The sequence below is a fragment of the Enhydra lutris genome, unplaced genomic scaffold (genome assembly GCF_002288905.1).
Source record: "Enhydra lutris kenyoni isolate GAN:26980312 unplaced genomic scaffold, ASM228890v2 scaffoldscaffold34, whole genome shotgun sequence".
In the NCBI taxonomy this organism is placed as follows: Eukaryota; Metazoa; Chordata; class Mammalia; order Carnivora; family Mustelidae; genus Enhydra; species Enhydra lutris.
In genome coordinates this window covers 14,023,131-14,037,484 of record NW_019154118.1, presented here as the reverse complement: position 1 = coordinate 14,037,484, position 14,354 = coordinate 14,023,131, and the positions used below count along the sequence as shown (strand labels likewise).

Here is a 14,354-nt window from a genome sequence, read left to right as displayed (position 1 = left end):
CTGCTATAAACATAGGGGTGCATATATGCCTTTGAATTAGTGTTCTCGTATTCTTTGGGTAAATACCCAGTAGTGTGACCGCTGGATTGTAGGGTAGCTCTATTTTTAACTTTCTGAGGAACCTCCATACTGTTTTCCAGAGTGGCTGCACCGGTTTGCATTCCCACCAACAGTGCAAGAAGGTTCCTTTTTCTCTACATCCTTGCCAACACCTTTTGTTTCTTGGGTTGTTGATTTTAGCCATTCTGACAGGTGTGAGGTCATATCTCATTGTAGTTTTGATTTGCATTTCCTTGATGGTAAGTGATGACGAGCATCTTTTCATGTGTCTGTTGGCCACCTGAATGTCTTCTTTGGGGAAATGTCTGTTCATGTCTTCTGCCCGTTTTCAAATTAGATTATTTGGTTTTTGGGCGTTGAGTTATAAGTTCTTTAATATTTGGGATACTAACTCTTTATCAGCTATGTCATTTGCAAATATCTTCTCCCATTCCAGAGGTTGCCTTTAAGTTTTGTCACTTCCTTTGCTGTGCAGAGCTTTTTATTTTGATGTAGTCTCAGTAGTTTATTTTTGCTTTTGTTTCCCTTGCCATCTAGAAAAAGACTGCTATAGCCAATGTTAAAGAGGTTACTGTTTACGTTCTCTTATAGTATTTTTATGGCTTCATGTCTCACATTTAGATCTTTAAAATGATTTGAATTTATTTTTGTGTATGGTGTAAGAAAGTGGACCAGTTTCATTCTTTTGCATGCTGCTGTCCAGTTTTCCCAGTACCATTTATCGAAGAGTCCTTTTCCCATTGGATATTCTTTCCTACTTTGTCAAAGATTGGTTGACCATATAGTTGTGGATTTATTTTTGTATTTTCTGTTCTGCTCCATTGATCTGTGTGTCTATTTTTGTGTCAATACCATATTGTTTTGATCACGGGAGCTTTGTAAATATAACTTGAAGTCTGGAATTGTGATACCTGCAGCTTTGCTTTTCTTTTTCAAGATTGCTTTGGCAGTTCAGGTCTTTTGTGGTTCCATACAGATTTTAGAATTGTTTGTTCTAGGTCTGTGAAAAACGCTATTGGTATTTTGATTGGGATAGCATTTAATGTATACTTTGCTTTGGGTAATATAGACATTTTAACAGTATTTGTTCTTCTAATCTTTGAGCGTGGAATGTCTTTCCATTTCTTTTTGTCATCTTCAGTTTTTTATTAGTTTTCAGAGTACAAGTCTTTCACCTCTTTGGTTAGGTTTATTCCTAGGTATATTGTTATTTGTGGTGCAGTTGTAAATGGGATTCTTTTCATAATTTCTCTTTCTGCTGTTTCATTATGAGCATATGTAAATGCAACACATTAAGTAGGTACACAATACAAGTACCTTGATTTTGTATCCTGCGACTGTACTGAATTTGTTTATCAGCTCCAGCGGTTTTTGGTGGAGTCTTTGGGTTTTCTGTATATAACGTATCTTCTCATCTGCAAATAGTGAAAGTTTTACTTCTTCCTTACCAGTTTGGATGCCCTTATTTCTGTTTGTTGTCTGCTTGTTGTGGCTAGGACTGCAGTACTATGTTGTTTAGAAGTGGTGAGAGTGGACATCCCCCTGTCCTGTTCTTGACCTTAGGGGGAAAGCTCTCAGTTTTCCCCCCATTGAGTCTCCTGTTAGCTGTGAATTTTTCAAATATGACCTTTGTTATGTTGAGGTATGTTACCTCTAGACCTGCCTTAAGGAGGGTTTTTATCACAAATGGATATTGTACTTCGTGACTTTTTAATTTATTTTTATTTTTTTAATATTTTATTTATTTATTTGACAGAGAGAGATCACAAGTAGACAGAGAGGCAGGCAGAGAGAGAGGAGGAAGCAGGTTCCCTGCCGAGCAGAGAGCCTGATGGGGGGCTCGATCCCAGGACCCTGAGATCATGACCTGAGCCAAAGGCAGAGGCTTAACCCACTGAGCCACCCAGGCGCCCCACTTATTTATTTTAAAATTGCATGTTTGTACCTCTTAATCCCTACCACTCATTTCACCTGTCTTCCACCCCATTTACCCAGAGCAGCCACAGTCTGCTCTGTTCTTTTTGTGTGTTTGTTTGCTCATTGGTTTTAGTTTTTAGATTTAAAAGTAAAATAAAGTACAATTGTATGGTATTTGTCTTCTCTGGCTGGACCATTTTCCTTAGCATAATACCCACTTGGTCCATCCATGTTGTTGTGAATGGCTAGTTGTTGTTTTTGTATGGCTGAGTAATATTCCATTATGTGTATCTACCACATCTTTATTCATTCATCTGTCGATGGACACTTAGGTTGCTTCTGTATCTTGGCTATTGTAAATAAAGCTGCGATAAGCATGGGCTGCATATATCTTTTTGAATTAGTGTTTTCATTTACTTTGGGTAAATCCCCAGGAGTTAATTCACATTTCTTAAGAGCTCCAAGCTAAGTCAGATCTTTATTTTGCTGTATTAAATTTATGACCATTAAAGTGTAAGAACCCTGATAGATTTATTTGCTAATTATTCTTTTATACCACTAGTGATATTTATTTCATATAAATACAGAAACAAGCACGTAAATCCTTTTTTGCATTTGTGCTAACAGTACTTCTAGGGTGGTTAATTTGAGCTACTGTGTGGCAACTTCAGTTAAAGAGAAAGCTTTGACATCTATTTCACTGTTATTCAGAAAAATATTAGAGATCTTATAATTTTCAGCAGGGACTTATTTTCAAATGTAATGCTTTAGATCTTACAGGAATTGTTTAAGTTCTGGAAGTAGATGACTTAAGTAGATATACAAGAGGTTAAGATTATTTCTCTAGATGCAAAATAATTTTTTTCCACGAGACATTTCCCAGATTGATGAGAGAGAAAAGACAACTATGTGGTAATGGGACCAGAAACTGCAGTTATTATGGGGGAAATCTGAGCTAAGTAGAAGTTAATTATGACTCAGTTACCTTAGTTGGCGCAACAGTAAAAACTACAGATGGTTATTAGCAATTTAATATTCCAAAGCCTCAACATTGACATCCAATACCTCCTCATTGGGGCGTGAATGTTGTGAGGGTTCTTTAACTTTACATAGGAAATTACTGGCAATATGTGGGCAGTAGTCTCAAATATAGCAAAAAAAGTCATGATTATGTGTGACTACATTTTTCATACAATATATACATAGTTTAGGTTTTAGCCTAACTATTGATTCGAATGATATATAACTGAGTGTACTAACCAGTGACTACACATATTTCCCATATAGCATGATCCTTGGGGAAAGGGTTTTTTCCGTGTTTAAACAGTGGGACCTTTTAGAGCTGTGACATTCGGATGGGATAAGTGAACTTATATCTGCATGCGAGCAGATAGAGCTGTCCAGGTCGCATCTCTCCACTTTATCCAAGTACTTATACATACATCTTGGAAAGTCCTTAGTGGTGTTTGACTTTTTGTTTGCATTTTTGTTTCAGCACCTGAAAGTTTCTGTGCCTGATGAAATATCGGTAGATCTTGGTAAGTGTGGAGCGTCTGTATCCTGGAGAACTACATCTCTGTAGAATTGTAGCTCAGCTCATCTCTCAAGGTTTTATTGGTCATGTGGTGACCAGTAGGGCTTCTGAATCACAACGGAAGGAGAGTCTGTAATACATTTAAAGGATAGTATATGAAATCTGCGTTATGAGGTAAAATATATAAAATGTAGTAAAGACCTTCTCTTTGTCCTTCTCCAGGTTTGCACCAAATAGCATTGATATGTTGCCAATTGTAATGCACAGAGTATACGTTTAAATCGCATAACTCCTTGCCTTTTCTTTATGCAGAAAAAAGAAGACCTGAGCTTATACCCGAGGATCTACATCGCCACTATATCCAAACTATGCAGGAAAGAGTCCACCCAGAAGTTCAGAGGCACTTGGAAGATTTTCGGTAAGCTTGGTGGGTGATATAAGCCGATATGGCCATTCTGAATTAACCTTCTTTTTAGGTGGGAAAGGTTACACGTTAAGTCCTTGGCCTAGCATGTAGCCTTCATCACTGTGATTAAAACATAAATGAACTCCTGGAGCCAAAGAGCTGGTGTGGCGCTGAGTCCGTAGTCCCCATTCCACAGGCTTTCAGGATTTGAGCTCACCGCTCTTCTAGGCCAAGTGTGCTCCCTCAGCATGTGTGTGCGTTCTGTGATCGCCCTAGAAGTCTTTTTCTCTGGTGTCCTAGGTGACTGGGGCCCCAGGATAGAAAACTGTGATATTTTGCCTATTGCTAGAAACTCATAGCTGTGGAAACTCTAGTGAAGCATCTCCAGAGGGAGATCATTCTTCTCCAGGCCACCTCAGGAAGTTTGTCCTGTTCCCTCCAGGCAGAAGCGTAGCATGGGGCTGACCTTGGCTGAAAGCGAACTGACTAAACTTGACGCGGAGCGGGAGAAGGACCGGGTAACTTTGGAGAAGGAACGGGCATGTGCGGAGCAGATCGTTGCCAAAATTGAAGAAGTGTTGTAAGTCACAGAAGTATGTGTGGACGTGTCCTCTCTCCTGAGATGCTCGTGATGCTTAGAGCGCACTGTGAGCAAACTCAGAAGGGGTGTCGCATTGTGTGTGTGGAGCTATGTACTGGGGTTTTAATGTTAAAATTTTTAATTTTTGCTGATGGTTTAGAAAAGTTCTTGTGTTTCTTTTTCTGGGTATTGGTAAAATGAGTAACTGTAGAATTTGCAACTGATCAAAAACAGGTCGAGCACTTTGAATGGTTTCTGTTCATAGGTTTTGAAACTGTTGCAGGCCAGAGAGTATTGACAGTTGATGACCTGAGTGAGAAAAGCCTGTGGTCCCTTGAGGGGTTTGAGTTCTTTTGCTGTTTTATACCCGGTGATAGAGATTGAGGGTGGCACAAAGCACCCGGTACAGTTCCGTTGTTGTTTCGGGTATCTGAGTTAATCAATAGCAATTCTTCCATTAAATGTCAGTATTTAATTTTGAAATATTTTTATTTTTAGGATGACTGCTCAGGCTGTAGAAGAAGATAAGAGGTAATATAGCTGGGTTATTTCCCCCCTAGAATTTTATGAAAAAAAGAAACTATCTTTTCTCCTTTAAGTCTAAAATTAGAATTTCTTTCTTATAACTTCAGAATTCAGACTGTCTCCCTCTGGTGGCCTCAGTTTTATTTGACTGATATTCTAGTGTCTAGAGTAAAATCCTTTTCGATATGCAACGAATAGATACCTCCTTAGTTTTTTACTTGATGAGTGAATTCCTAAGATTCCAGCATTGGAATCCATTTTGAAGCCATTTGATATCTTTATTCTGTCCACCCTCCCTTCTCAGAATTCTTACTTGACTTCATCTTTTCCCTCCAGTTCAACAATGCAGTATGTTATCCTTATGTACATGAAGCATTTGGGGGTAAAAGTGAAAGAACCTCGAAATTTGGAGCACAAGCGGGGTCGGATTGGATTCCTTCCAAAAATCAAGGTAAGACTACATAATTATGTGTTCAGGCCTCCATGCTTCTCGACCGAGGTTGCAGTGTTTTCCTTCTTACGTAGTCCTTACTGTTTCAGCAGGCTAGCGCTAGGCCTGCTGATAGGTGTGCAGTATGGCCCGTGTTCTCAAGAAACTCAAGAAACTGGGGCGCCTGGGTGGTTCAGTCATTAGGCATCTACCTTCAACTCAGATCCTGGGATCAAGCCCCACATCAGGCTCTTTGCTCCGCCCCCCCACCCCCCTGGTCAAATAAATAAATAAAATCTTGGGGGAAAAAAAAAAGGAAAAGAAACTCAGAAATCTAGCAGGAAGTCCCGGCATGTGAAGTAATGGTGAGATGTGTGAGGGGCGCACATGGCACTTTATACAGAGTACCATCCCCACCCTGTCACGGCCTTCATCTTTCCTTGGATGGCACCTGTCACAGTTTGTCATTATGGATGTGTCTGTTTACTTTTTGTGAGGCTGTGGAGCTCTGTGAGGCCGAGGGCCTCCTTCATCGTATCCCCATCTTTTAGCACAGCGCTCTCACACATTAAGAGCTTATCAAGTACTTGCTCAACGGATGGATGAATTGGTTGGATCAAGCTCCCGGTAGATGTGTTATAAAAGCACCTCTTGGTTTTCCAAAATTCCCAGCTCTAAAGGGGTTGAAAAGACATCCTGAGTTTGATGTGTGCACGGTACCCCATGCCGGCCTCTACCGAGCGCCATGTGTGAGTGTCCTTCACTCCTGTTTAACCACTGCTTCCAGCTGCCCATAGAATTGCATTTGTGTGTTTGAAAGCGCAAAGGAATCTACTCTCTTATGTATCTCTTACCCTCAACTCTAGCAGAGTATGAAGAAAGATCGAGAAGGCGAAGAAAAAGGGAAGCGCAGAGGATTCCCCAGCATCCTGGGACCCCCAAGGAGACCAAGCCGTCAGGACAACAGTGCAAGTATGTTAAGTCAGAAAAGCGGCGTTCTCACCACCCCTCACCGTCTTCCCTTCAGAGGCTCAGTTAGCTAGATGAATTGCTGGAGAAAGGTGTTCTTGAAATGATCCCACTGAGCTTCCGAGGTCCCTTGTTTGCATTTGAGGTTGTCTCCTCATGTGGGAGATGTGGGTATCTGAAACATCTTTCGTGGCAGCATCCTAGCAGTCGTCCAGAACATAATTTACTTACCTATTCTGATTTTGTTTGTATTCAGCTGCTGTTTGTTAAATTAAAAAAAAAAACAAAGCATGCACGTACTTCTGTGCCATTCTTTGTTTCGTCTTCCTGTATACATGTTACTCCCTCTCCACACTTCTGCAGTTTCTCCACCTCTCCGCTGTGCTTTATTTCCTAACCTCCCTCCACTCAGGCCTAGTGGAGAGAGATCAGCCCACTGATCTGGGGAGAAATAGGGAGAGTGGTACCTCAGGGAGGGAAATCAGGTCACGTAGTGGTCTTCAACTGGGCTGCACCATGTTTGAAAATATTGGCCAGGTCGGAGTGGGGGTCGTATCGTGGTACAGTGACAGCGGTCGTTACGCATCATGAGGAATTCTCCATCGGGTACCAGTAGCGCCCCTTGTTGAGAAACACTGAGAAGAGGAAGGCAATTCCCAGGAGGTTGAGGAGAATGGAATACCTCGCCGATGCTGACCATGAGTTTCAAGGGATGTAGAAGAAGGATTTAGGAATGAGGGAAGGAAGAATTTTAGGATTACAGATTTCCAGAGCTGCGTGAGAGTGTGCGGTGATGTGGGCGATGATGACATGCGTGTGTTTTCGCCTCTTGTGGTTCCTGATGTGGACAGGAGAACAGGGTTAGTGAGCAGGCTGCAAGCAATCTCCGTAGTCTCTGAGGCATGTTGTGCTGATGTTGGGGAGTTCAGTGTGCCTCTGTCTCAGCATTCCTGCCCCCACCATTGCTCTCATCTCCTTTTCTCCCTCCTGTCTTTCCCCCTCATCTTCCACCTTCTCCCTTCTCTTCAGCCCTCCTTTACCTTCCCCTGCCTTCCTCTCTTTCTTTCCCTCTTTCTTCCTTCCTCTTCCCTTTCTTCTCTTTTCTTCCTTGCGTTTGCTCTCTCTCTCTTTTTCTCTGTCTTTCTCTCTCCTTCCTTTCTTCTGCCATTTCTTCCTATCTATCCCTCACTCTGCAATAATCCATATTTTCTGGAGCCTGCCATGTTCCAGACGTTTTTTTTTAGATCCTTTACATCATCTTTTTTTTTTTTAAGCTTTTTTGAAACACAGGTTGTTAACTCTTGCTTTCTGTTCAGTTGGCAGAGCCATGGAGCTGCAGAAACAGCGGCACCCGAAGCACTTATCCACACCCTCTTCTGTGAGTCCTGAGCCTCCGGACCCTGCTAAGTTGCGCCAGAGTGGGTTAGCAGGTGAAGGAACAGATGTCGGATACCTGCCAGCCAATTCCATGTCCTCTGTGGCAACAGGAGCCACTCTTGCCCAGGAAGGAGGGAAAGAGAACGATACAGGTAAGCTAGTGCTGTAGTGCGACTTAACTAGGTATTGAGATTTTACAACAATCACACTAAGTGAGAAACAGAGTGGCACATTATTTTAATTAAGAATCCTAATTTGAGGGGCGCCTGGGTGGCGCAGTGGGTTAAAGCCTCTGCCTTCGGCTCAGGTCATGATCCCAGGGTCCTGGGATCGAGCCCCGCATCGGGCCCTCTGCTCGGCGGGGAGCCTGCTTCCTCCTCTCTCTCTGCCTGCCTCTCTGCCTACTTGTGATCTCTGTCAAATAAATAAAATCTTTAAAAAAAAAAAATCGTAATTTGATTTAATTTAATTTCACATTTTAATGTTCTATAGACAGTGATAAATCCATGCTGAATGATAATTTTGAGTTTTCATCAATTCAGAAATACTGACTGGGCTCTCTCTCAGGCATTAACTTTGTATCAGATGTTCGCACACAGTAATTATACAGAGATTCTAGCTCTGTGCCGCTTAGTCTCATGGGGGGATAGTCACATACATAAAAATTGAAATTGTGCCAGACTCAGTAATGGGAGAGAGAAAGAGATTGAAGATGTAGGTGACAGACTTGTATATAACTAGTAGGACAAAGTTTTGAGAAGGAGAGTGGAGATGAAAGGCAGAGTATATGTGAAGGTCAAGGTTATTAGCAGAGAGAGAAGGCTTAGGAGGGCAAGGGGACTTTAAGAGTAGAGAAAGATGTGAAGTAATTATAGGTCATTGGGAAAAGAGCTTATTACCATATTTCTTTGTACTTGTCTTAATGGGTTTCTTAAGCAAGTGAGCTGGGCGAATCACTGATTTTATTTGGAGAAGTGAAGGCCTATCTATATTAGTGATTTTGGAAGCACTTCAATTTCTGGTGACAAGGTCAAGGATAAAGCTGTGGGAGTGGTCACTGAAGAGGTCTAGGTGAAGTTATTAGAGATGAAGAAAGTAGGGAACCAAGAAACCAGGAGTTTGAAATACCTTAACATCCCTGAGTTTTGAGGTCACCTCATGTGATACTAGCAGGGAGAGGAAAACTATGAGCCAGCAGCCAAAGGTTCAGTATTGCTAGATGATTGTCATGAGGAGGAAGAGCATATGATAATACCTAGAAGTGAGATCCTCAGTGCAGCAAGGCATTTTTATAAGAAAGCAAGATAATGGTCTAAAAGGAGTATAGAGGAGCAAGGATATCTGTCTCATCTCCACCCTGAAGTACACACTGTATGTGGGAAACATCTCTCTCTGAGAGTGTTGTAGCAGAACGGGCGGTGAGAGGGGAGCATGGATTTAAAACAAAGAAGGAGGGGTGACATTTATAGGAAAATCTGGAGGTTTTATCTTATATGGAATTCTGAAGATGTTGGGTTGAGTACATGCTTGAATTCATGGCTCCCAGCTCTCATTGAAATGAAAACAAGGCAGATAGGTAACCAATAGCAACTAAATAAAAAACAGGAAGAGAAAGGAAGAAGAAGAAGGGAAGATGTTACCAACAAGCAAAAGATTTCAACAAATTTGGGGGAGATTAGAAGTGGGCAGTTGGAAGGATAAAACAACATAGAGGAAGCCAGAGTCCATAATTCTGTTCAGGGAGTCCCAGGTGGGAGCCAGTCTGCCCATTAGAACCCCGGAGAGACTTTGGGCTCCGAGTTGGCATGTCTTCTAGAGTGCATGAGTAAGAAGTAAAGCTGGAAATAATGAATTAATTGAAGGTCTGTAAATCAAAACAATGATGTCAGCAGTTCCTGATCCGTGTATGGTAGAATATGAGCTGTCTGTTATTTATGTACCAAAGAAAATGGTGTGCTCTCTTCTAGGGAGTTGAATGAGTTGTGTAGGAAGGGTAAGTCCTCCATGATACAGTGCCCTGGAGTTCTAACATATGGAGCCTAAAGCCTGACACTAAACATGCCAGGGTCTCACCCTGCTCAGAGAGCTCCCAGCTGAAATGGACCAACTTCATACAGCTGCAAAAGAAAGCCCCAGCAGCTTCCCAGTCTTGCATTCTCAGATAGGAATGGTATGACTCACTCAAGGCAAAATTTGCTTGTTAGAATCAATACCTAAGATAGTATATAATGCCAAGCTTATTAATGACATAAAAAAGAGAATACAAAATAAACAGGAAAACTGCCCCTAGCAGAAAACAATAATTTAGGTAAAAGACAAGAACTTAAAAAAAGTAACCTCTAAATTAGACAGTATACTTGGGGAAATTTTAAAAATTATTATATCTGTGAAACAAGAATAATAATGCTATGAAAAAAAGTATTCAGAGACCAAAAATAAATGTCTTAATATAACTATTACTACAATACAATACAATACAATACAATACAATACAAAACTACTGTATTTGTTATTAACTGCTTTCTGAAAAACTGTCTCAAAACTTTGTAACTTAACCCAAAAAACACTTAATAGTTCACATTTTTGGTGGCTGAGGAACACGAGATCATCTTGGCTGGGCAATTCTGTCTGTCCTGTGATTGCAGTCAAGATGTCAGTCATCCAAAAACTCAGCTGGGGCCAGAGACGTACTTCTGCGCTCACGCAGGTGGCTGGTGGCAGAGAGGCCTGGCTCCTTCCTGGAGGCCTTGACTCCTCACCATATGGGCTTCTCTGTAGAACTGCTTGAATGTTCCATGATGCCATGGTAGCTGACTTCCCCCAAAGTCATCCAAAAGAGAGAGCAAGAAAGGGGCCCCCATACCTTCAATGACTTCGTCTCTGTGGGCGCACATTTTCACTTCAGCAAGTTAGAAGCAGCCCCTAAATCTAGCTCACGCTCACGCAGGGAGGAATTGGGCTCTGCCCCTGAAGGGAGGGAGGAGTAGCAAAGAATTTGTGCACATATTTTCAAACCACCACAGCTGCCAAGAGTTTAAAAAAAAAAAGCCCCTAAAAATAAAGTCAAGGAGTTATTTGAGAAAATATATCAGAAATGTTGAGAGATAGAAATCGGAGAGAGAAGAATTATGTAGCAAAGGGTCCAATGTCTGTCTCTCTGATGAAAGATCAGCAGAGGACGTGGAGGAGAGGCAGTTGGAGAAATGATAGAAGAAACCATCTTAACGAGAAGAAGACTTGTCTTCCGATAGAAAAGGTTGACTGGGAACCACCTATGATGAATAATAACAACAGTAATAAGAACAAGAGCGATACCTAGACTATCTCTGGAAATTTCGATACACCAGAGATAGAGAGCCCTAAAAGCTTTAAAGGGAAGAAAAATGGGAATTATGCCACATCATATTTCTCATTCTCACACCAGGGGCTAGAATACAAGGAAGCCAGGCCGTGCAACTTACTGAGAGAAAATTATTGAACTTAGAATTCTGTGTCCATCTAAATTACCCGTCAGAAATGAAGGAAGATACAAAGACATTTTCAGATATGCCAGGATTCAAATGTTAACTGAAATGCACCATTTCCTTGAACATGATTTGAAGATACACACTCCAGCAAAATGAGAGAGAAATGAAGGAAGAAGATGTTATGGGGTTCAGGAAATAGTAGAAACATCCCAGGGAAGTGGTGAAGGGCAGGCAGGTCTTGGACAATAGTTAGGTCCAAGGGAGCAACTGCTCCAAATGGGAATACAAGGACTGGGGAATAAGAAAAAGGGAGATTTTAAAGCAGTTTTGTAGTATGATATACCAAATGAAGAAATCTGAGACTTGATAAAATGATAGTGCTTTGACAGCAATAAAGTCGTTTGAAAATGCTAAGGAAAAACAAAGTTGTTCAAGAAAGCTAAGTCATGATTTAAATGTGGAACAAAATATACCATTGGAGATTACTCAGCTGTGGCCACCATACAAGGAAGGAAGGAGGGAAGGGAGGACGGGGGATGTGAGGAAAGGAAGAAATGTAAAACAGAATAAAAAGTGGCATAATCTTGAAATAACTGATAGCATATTTGACCTTGATAGAATGAACATTCTATTTCGAGTGACCCAAGAGTTGCATCATTGGACCAGCAGAAAAGGAAACATAATCCTAACTAACATACCTCCTGACCTGGCAGGAATAATATGTATGTGTAATAAATTCTGTGTTGTATTTTGTGTATGACCGTATATAGACTGGCAATAGTCATGCAAGCACTCTGGGTTTTTAGACTTTCAGAATCAACCACACAGGCAAGGCACAGAATATTTAGTTGTGGCCACATATCATAGAAATGTAAAAAGTCCTAATGACACAAGTAAAAAGTGGTGGAAAGAACTGAAAGGTAGATGGAAGGAAATATAATTAAATGGAAGGATAAGGATATTAAATACCTAATTTGATGTAGAAGAGAGTTAAGGTACTAACTCCTTTATGGAGCAAGTATAGATATAACTCTGTCATTTAAACTTAGGTAGTAAGCATTAACCCAACTAGGAATAATAATATCATTAAACACTGGGAAGAAATTGGGGAAAGTGAAGGTGGGAAGTATAAGTGGGCAGAATCCTCAGAGGAGGAAGAAATAGATATTACCTAAAGATAGTAAATTAAGAAAAAGAATTATGAGGTTCTTATTTCGTATTAGACCACCATAATAAGCAAAATTTAGATAAAGAAGATTAGCACAGGGGATAGAAATGTTTCTCCTCATCATATGCTCTTCTGAGTTGTTTCCATTCTTATGTTGATGTTTAAAGATTTTATTTATTTATTTATTTACTTATTTGAGAGAGAGTGTAAGTGTGTGCATGTGCATAGGGGGAAGAATGGAGGGAGAGGGAGGGACTCTCAAGCTGACTCCATGCCCAGTGTAGCATTCTACACGGGGCTCAGGCTTACGACCCTGAGATCATGTCCTGAACTGAAACCAAGTCTGAGGCTTAACTGACTGAGCCACCCAGGCCCTCCAGTGTGTTGATTTTTTTAAAGTTGCTTAAAAATTATATTCGTGGTGGTTTTTTTAGGGCATTTTAAAATGTTGTATAATGGAATTTTGGTTGTGGCTAACATGCAGTTGTTTAAATAAGAATGTGGCTGTGGATAGGCTGAAGTTCTCTTTGGGGAATTTTTTTGGGGGAATCATTGTCTTCATTAACACAATCAGAGTGTCCAAATTTTATCTTCTCAGGATCAAAACAAGTTGGAGAAACACCAGCGTCTGGAGACTGTGTGGATAGCACCCCTCGGACTCCCAATACCGTCTTTGATTTTCCACCTCCTCCCCTAGACCAAGTGCAGGAGGAGGAATGGGAAGTAGAAAGGTAATTCAGTGGTATCTTTGAGGGTAGGGAGGTTAAGAACTGCTTAAGTTCCTTCCATATCTTGGCTATTGTAAACCATGCTGTAATAAATGTTGCGGTGCATATATCTTTTGAAATTAGTGTTTTAGTTTTCTCTGGGTAAATATCCAGTAGTGGACTCAATAGATTGTATGGTATTTCTATTTTTAATTTTTTTGAAGAGCCTCTGTACTGTTTCCCACAGTGGCTGTACCAGTTTACATTCCCTCCAACGGTGCACACAGGCTCCTGTTTCTCCACATTCTGACTGACATTTGTTATTTCTTGTCTTTTTGATACTCGCCGTTCTGACAAGGTGATGTCTCATTGTGCTTTTGATTTACATTTCCCTGATGAGGAGTGATGCTGGATATCTTTTCTTACGTCTGTTGGCCATCTGGATGTCTTCTTTTGTGTTCGGGACCCTTGGCATAAATTTCTTGATTACCATTTAGTTTTCATGTTGATTCTTTTGTTCTCCATTGTTTTAGGGTGACTGAACATGGGACACCAAAGCCCTTTCGAAAGTGAGTAATCCTAAAGTAGCTTTCATTAGAGGCATATTTTTAAAAATATATCTTTGTTCTCAAACATCTTAGTTTTAAAGGAAAAGAAAACATGTACACAAATCTGTTAGATAGTATAAAAGAAGATTTTCAAAAATCATTCAAAGGATATTTATAGAGGTATATATAACACATGTAAGTCATTTTGCAGGAGACGGAGATGTTTTGGCCCTATGCTAAGTACTACTTCAGAAATATGACTTATGTACTTTAATATAAAAACCTGTGCTATTTCCCATTGTCCATCTGATGTTCTCAAATAGAATTCATCTTTTTTTTTTCATCAGGTTTGACAGCATAGCTTTTGGAGAAAGTCAAAGTGAGGATGAACAGTTTGAAAATGACTTAGAGACGGATCCACCCAATTGGCAACAGCTTGTTAGTCGAGAAGTGTTACTGGGACTAAAGCCTTCTGAGATCAAAAGACAGGAAGTAATTAATGGTGAGTTTAATTATTGTTCACATACAGTGAGTTTTATTAGACTAAAACAAGCCTCTGAGCTTTGCAGTTTGCTTCAAAATTTCTGCAAGCCTCTTGTTCTATACAAAGAGAAATTAAACTAGATAGATGATCCTTGAGCTTTCCAACCCAAAAAATGCAAATGA

At 40.6% G+C, this 14,354-nt stretch overlaps 1 protein-coding gene across 3 annotated transcripts in view; it reads left to right on the top strand.

Moving 5' to 3' along the window:
- The window catches only part of LOC111153798 (Rho guanine nucleotide exchange factor 12), a 141,898-nt gene that overhangs the window by 101,490 nt on the left and 26,054 nt on the right, over positions 1–14,354 (top strand). For 2 of the 3 annotated variants that reach the window (XM_022513037.1, XM_022513039.1), the window contains 10 exons: positions 3,473–3,515; positions 3,824–3,929; positions 4,360–4,497; positions 4,996–5,028; positions 5,359–5,473; positions 6,319–6,424; positions 7,738–7,950; positions 13,032–13,164; positions 13,674–13,709; positions 14,036–14,190. In XM_022513037.1, coding sequence (XP_022368745.1) covers positions 3,473–3,515; positions 3,824–3,929; positions 4,360–4,497; positions 4,996–5,028; positions 5,359–5,473; positions 6,319–6,424; positions 7,738–7,950; positions 13,032–13,164; positions 13,674–13,709; positions 14,036–14,190 — 1,078 coding nt within the window. The remainder of the gene's footprint in view (positions 1–3,472; positions 3,516–3,823; positions 3,930–4,359; positions 4,498–4,995; positions 5,029–5,358; positions 5,474–6,318; positions 6,425–7,737; positions 7,951–13,031; positions 13,165–13,673; positions 13,710–14,035; positions 14,191–14,354) is intronic. The other variant, XM_022513038.1, reaches the window with a different exon arrangement.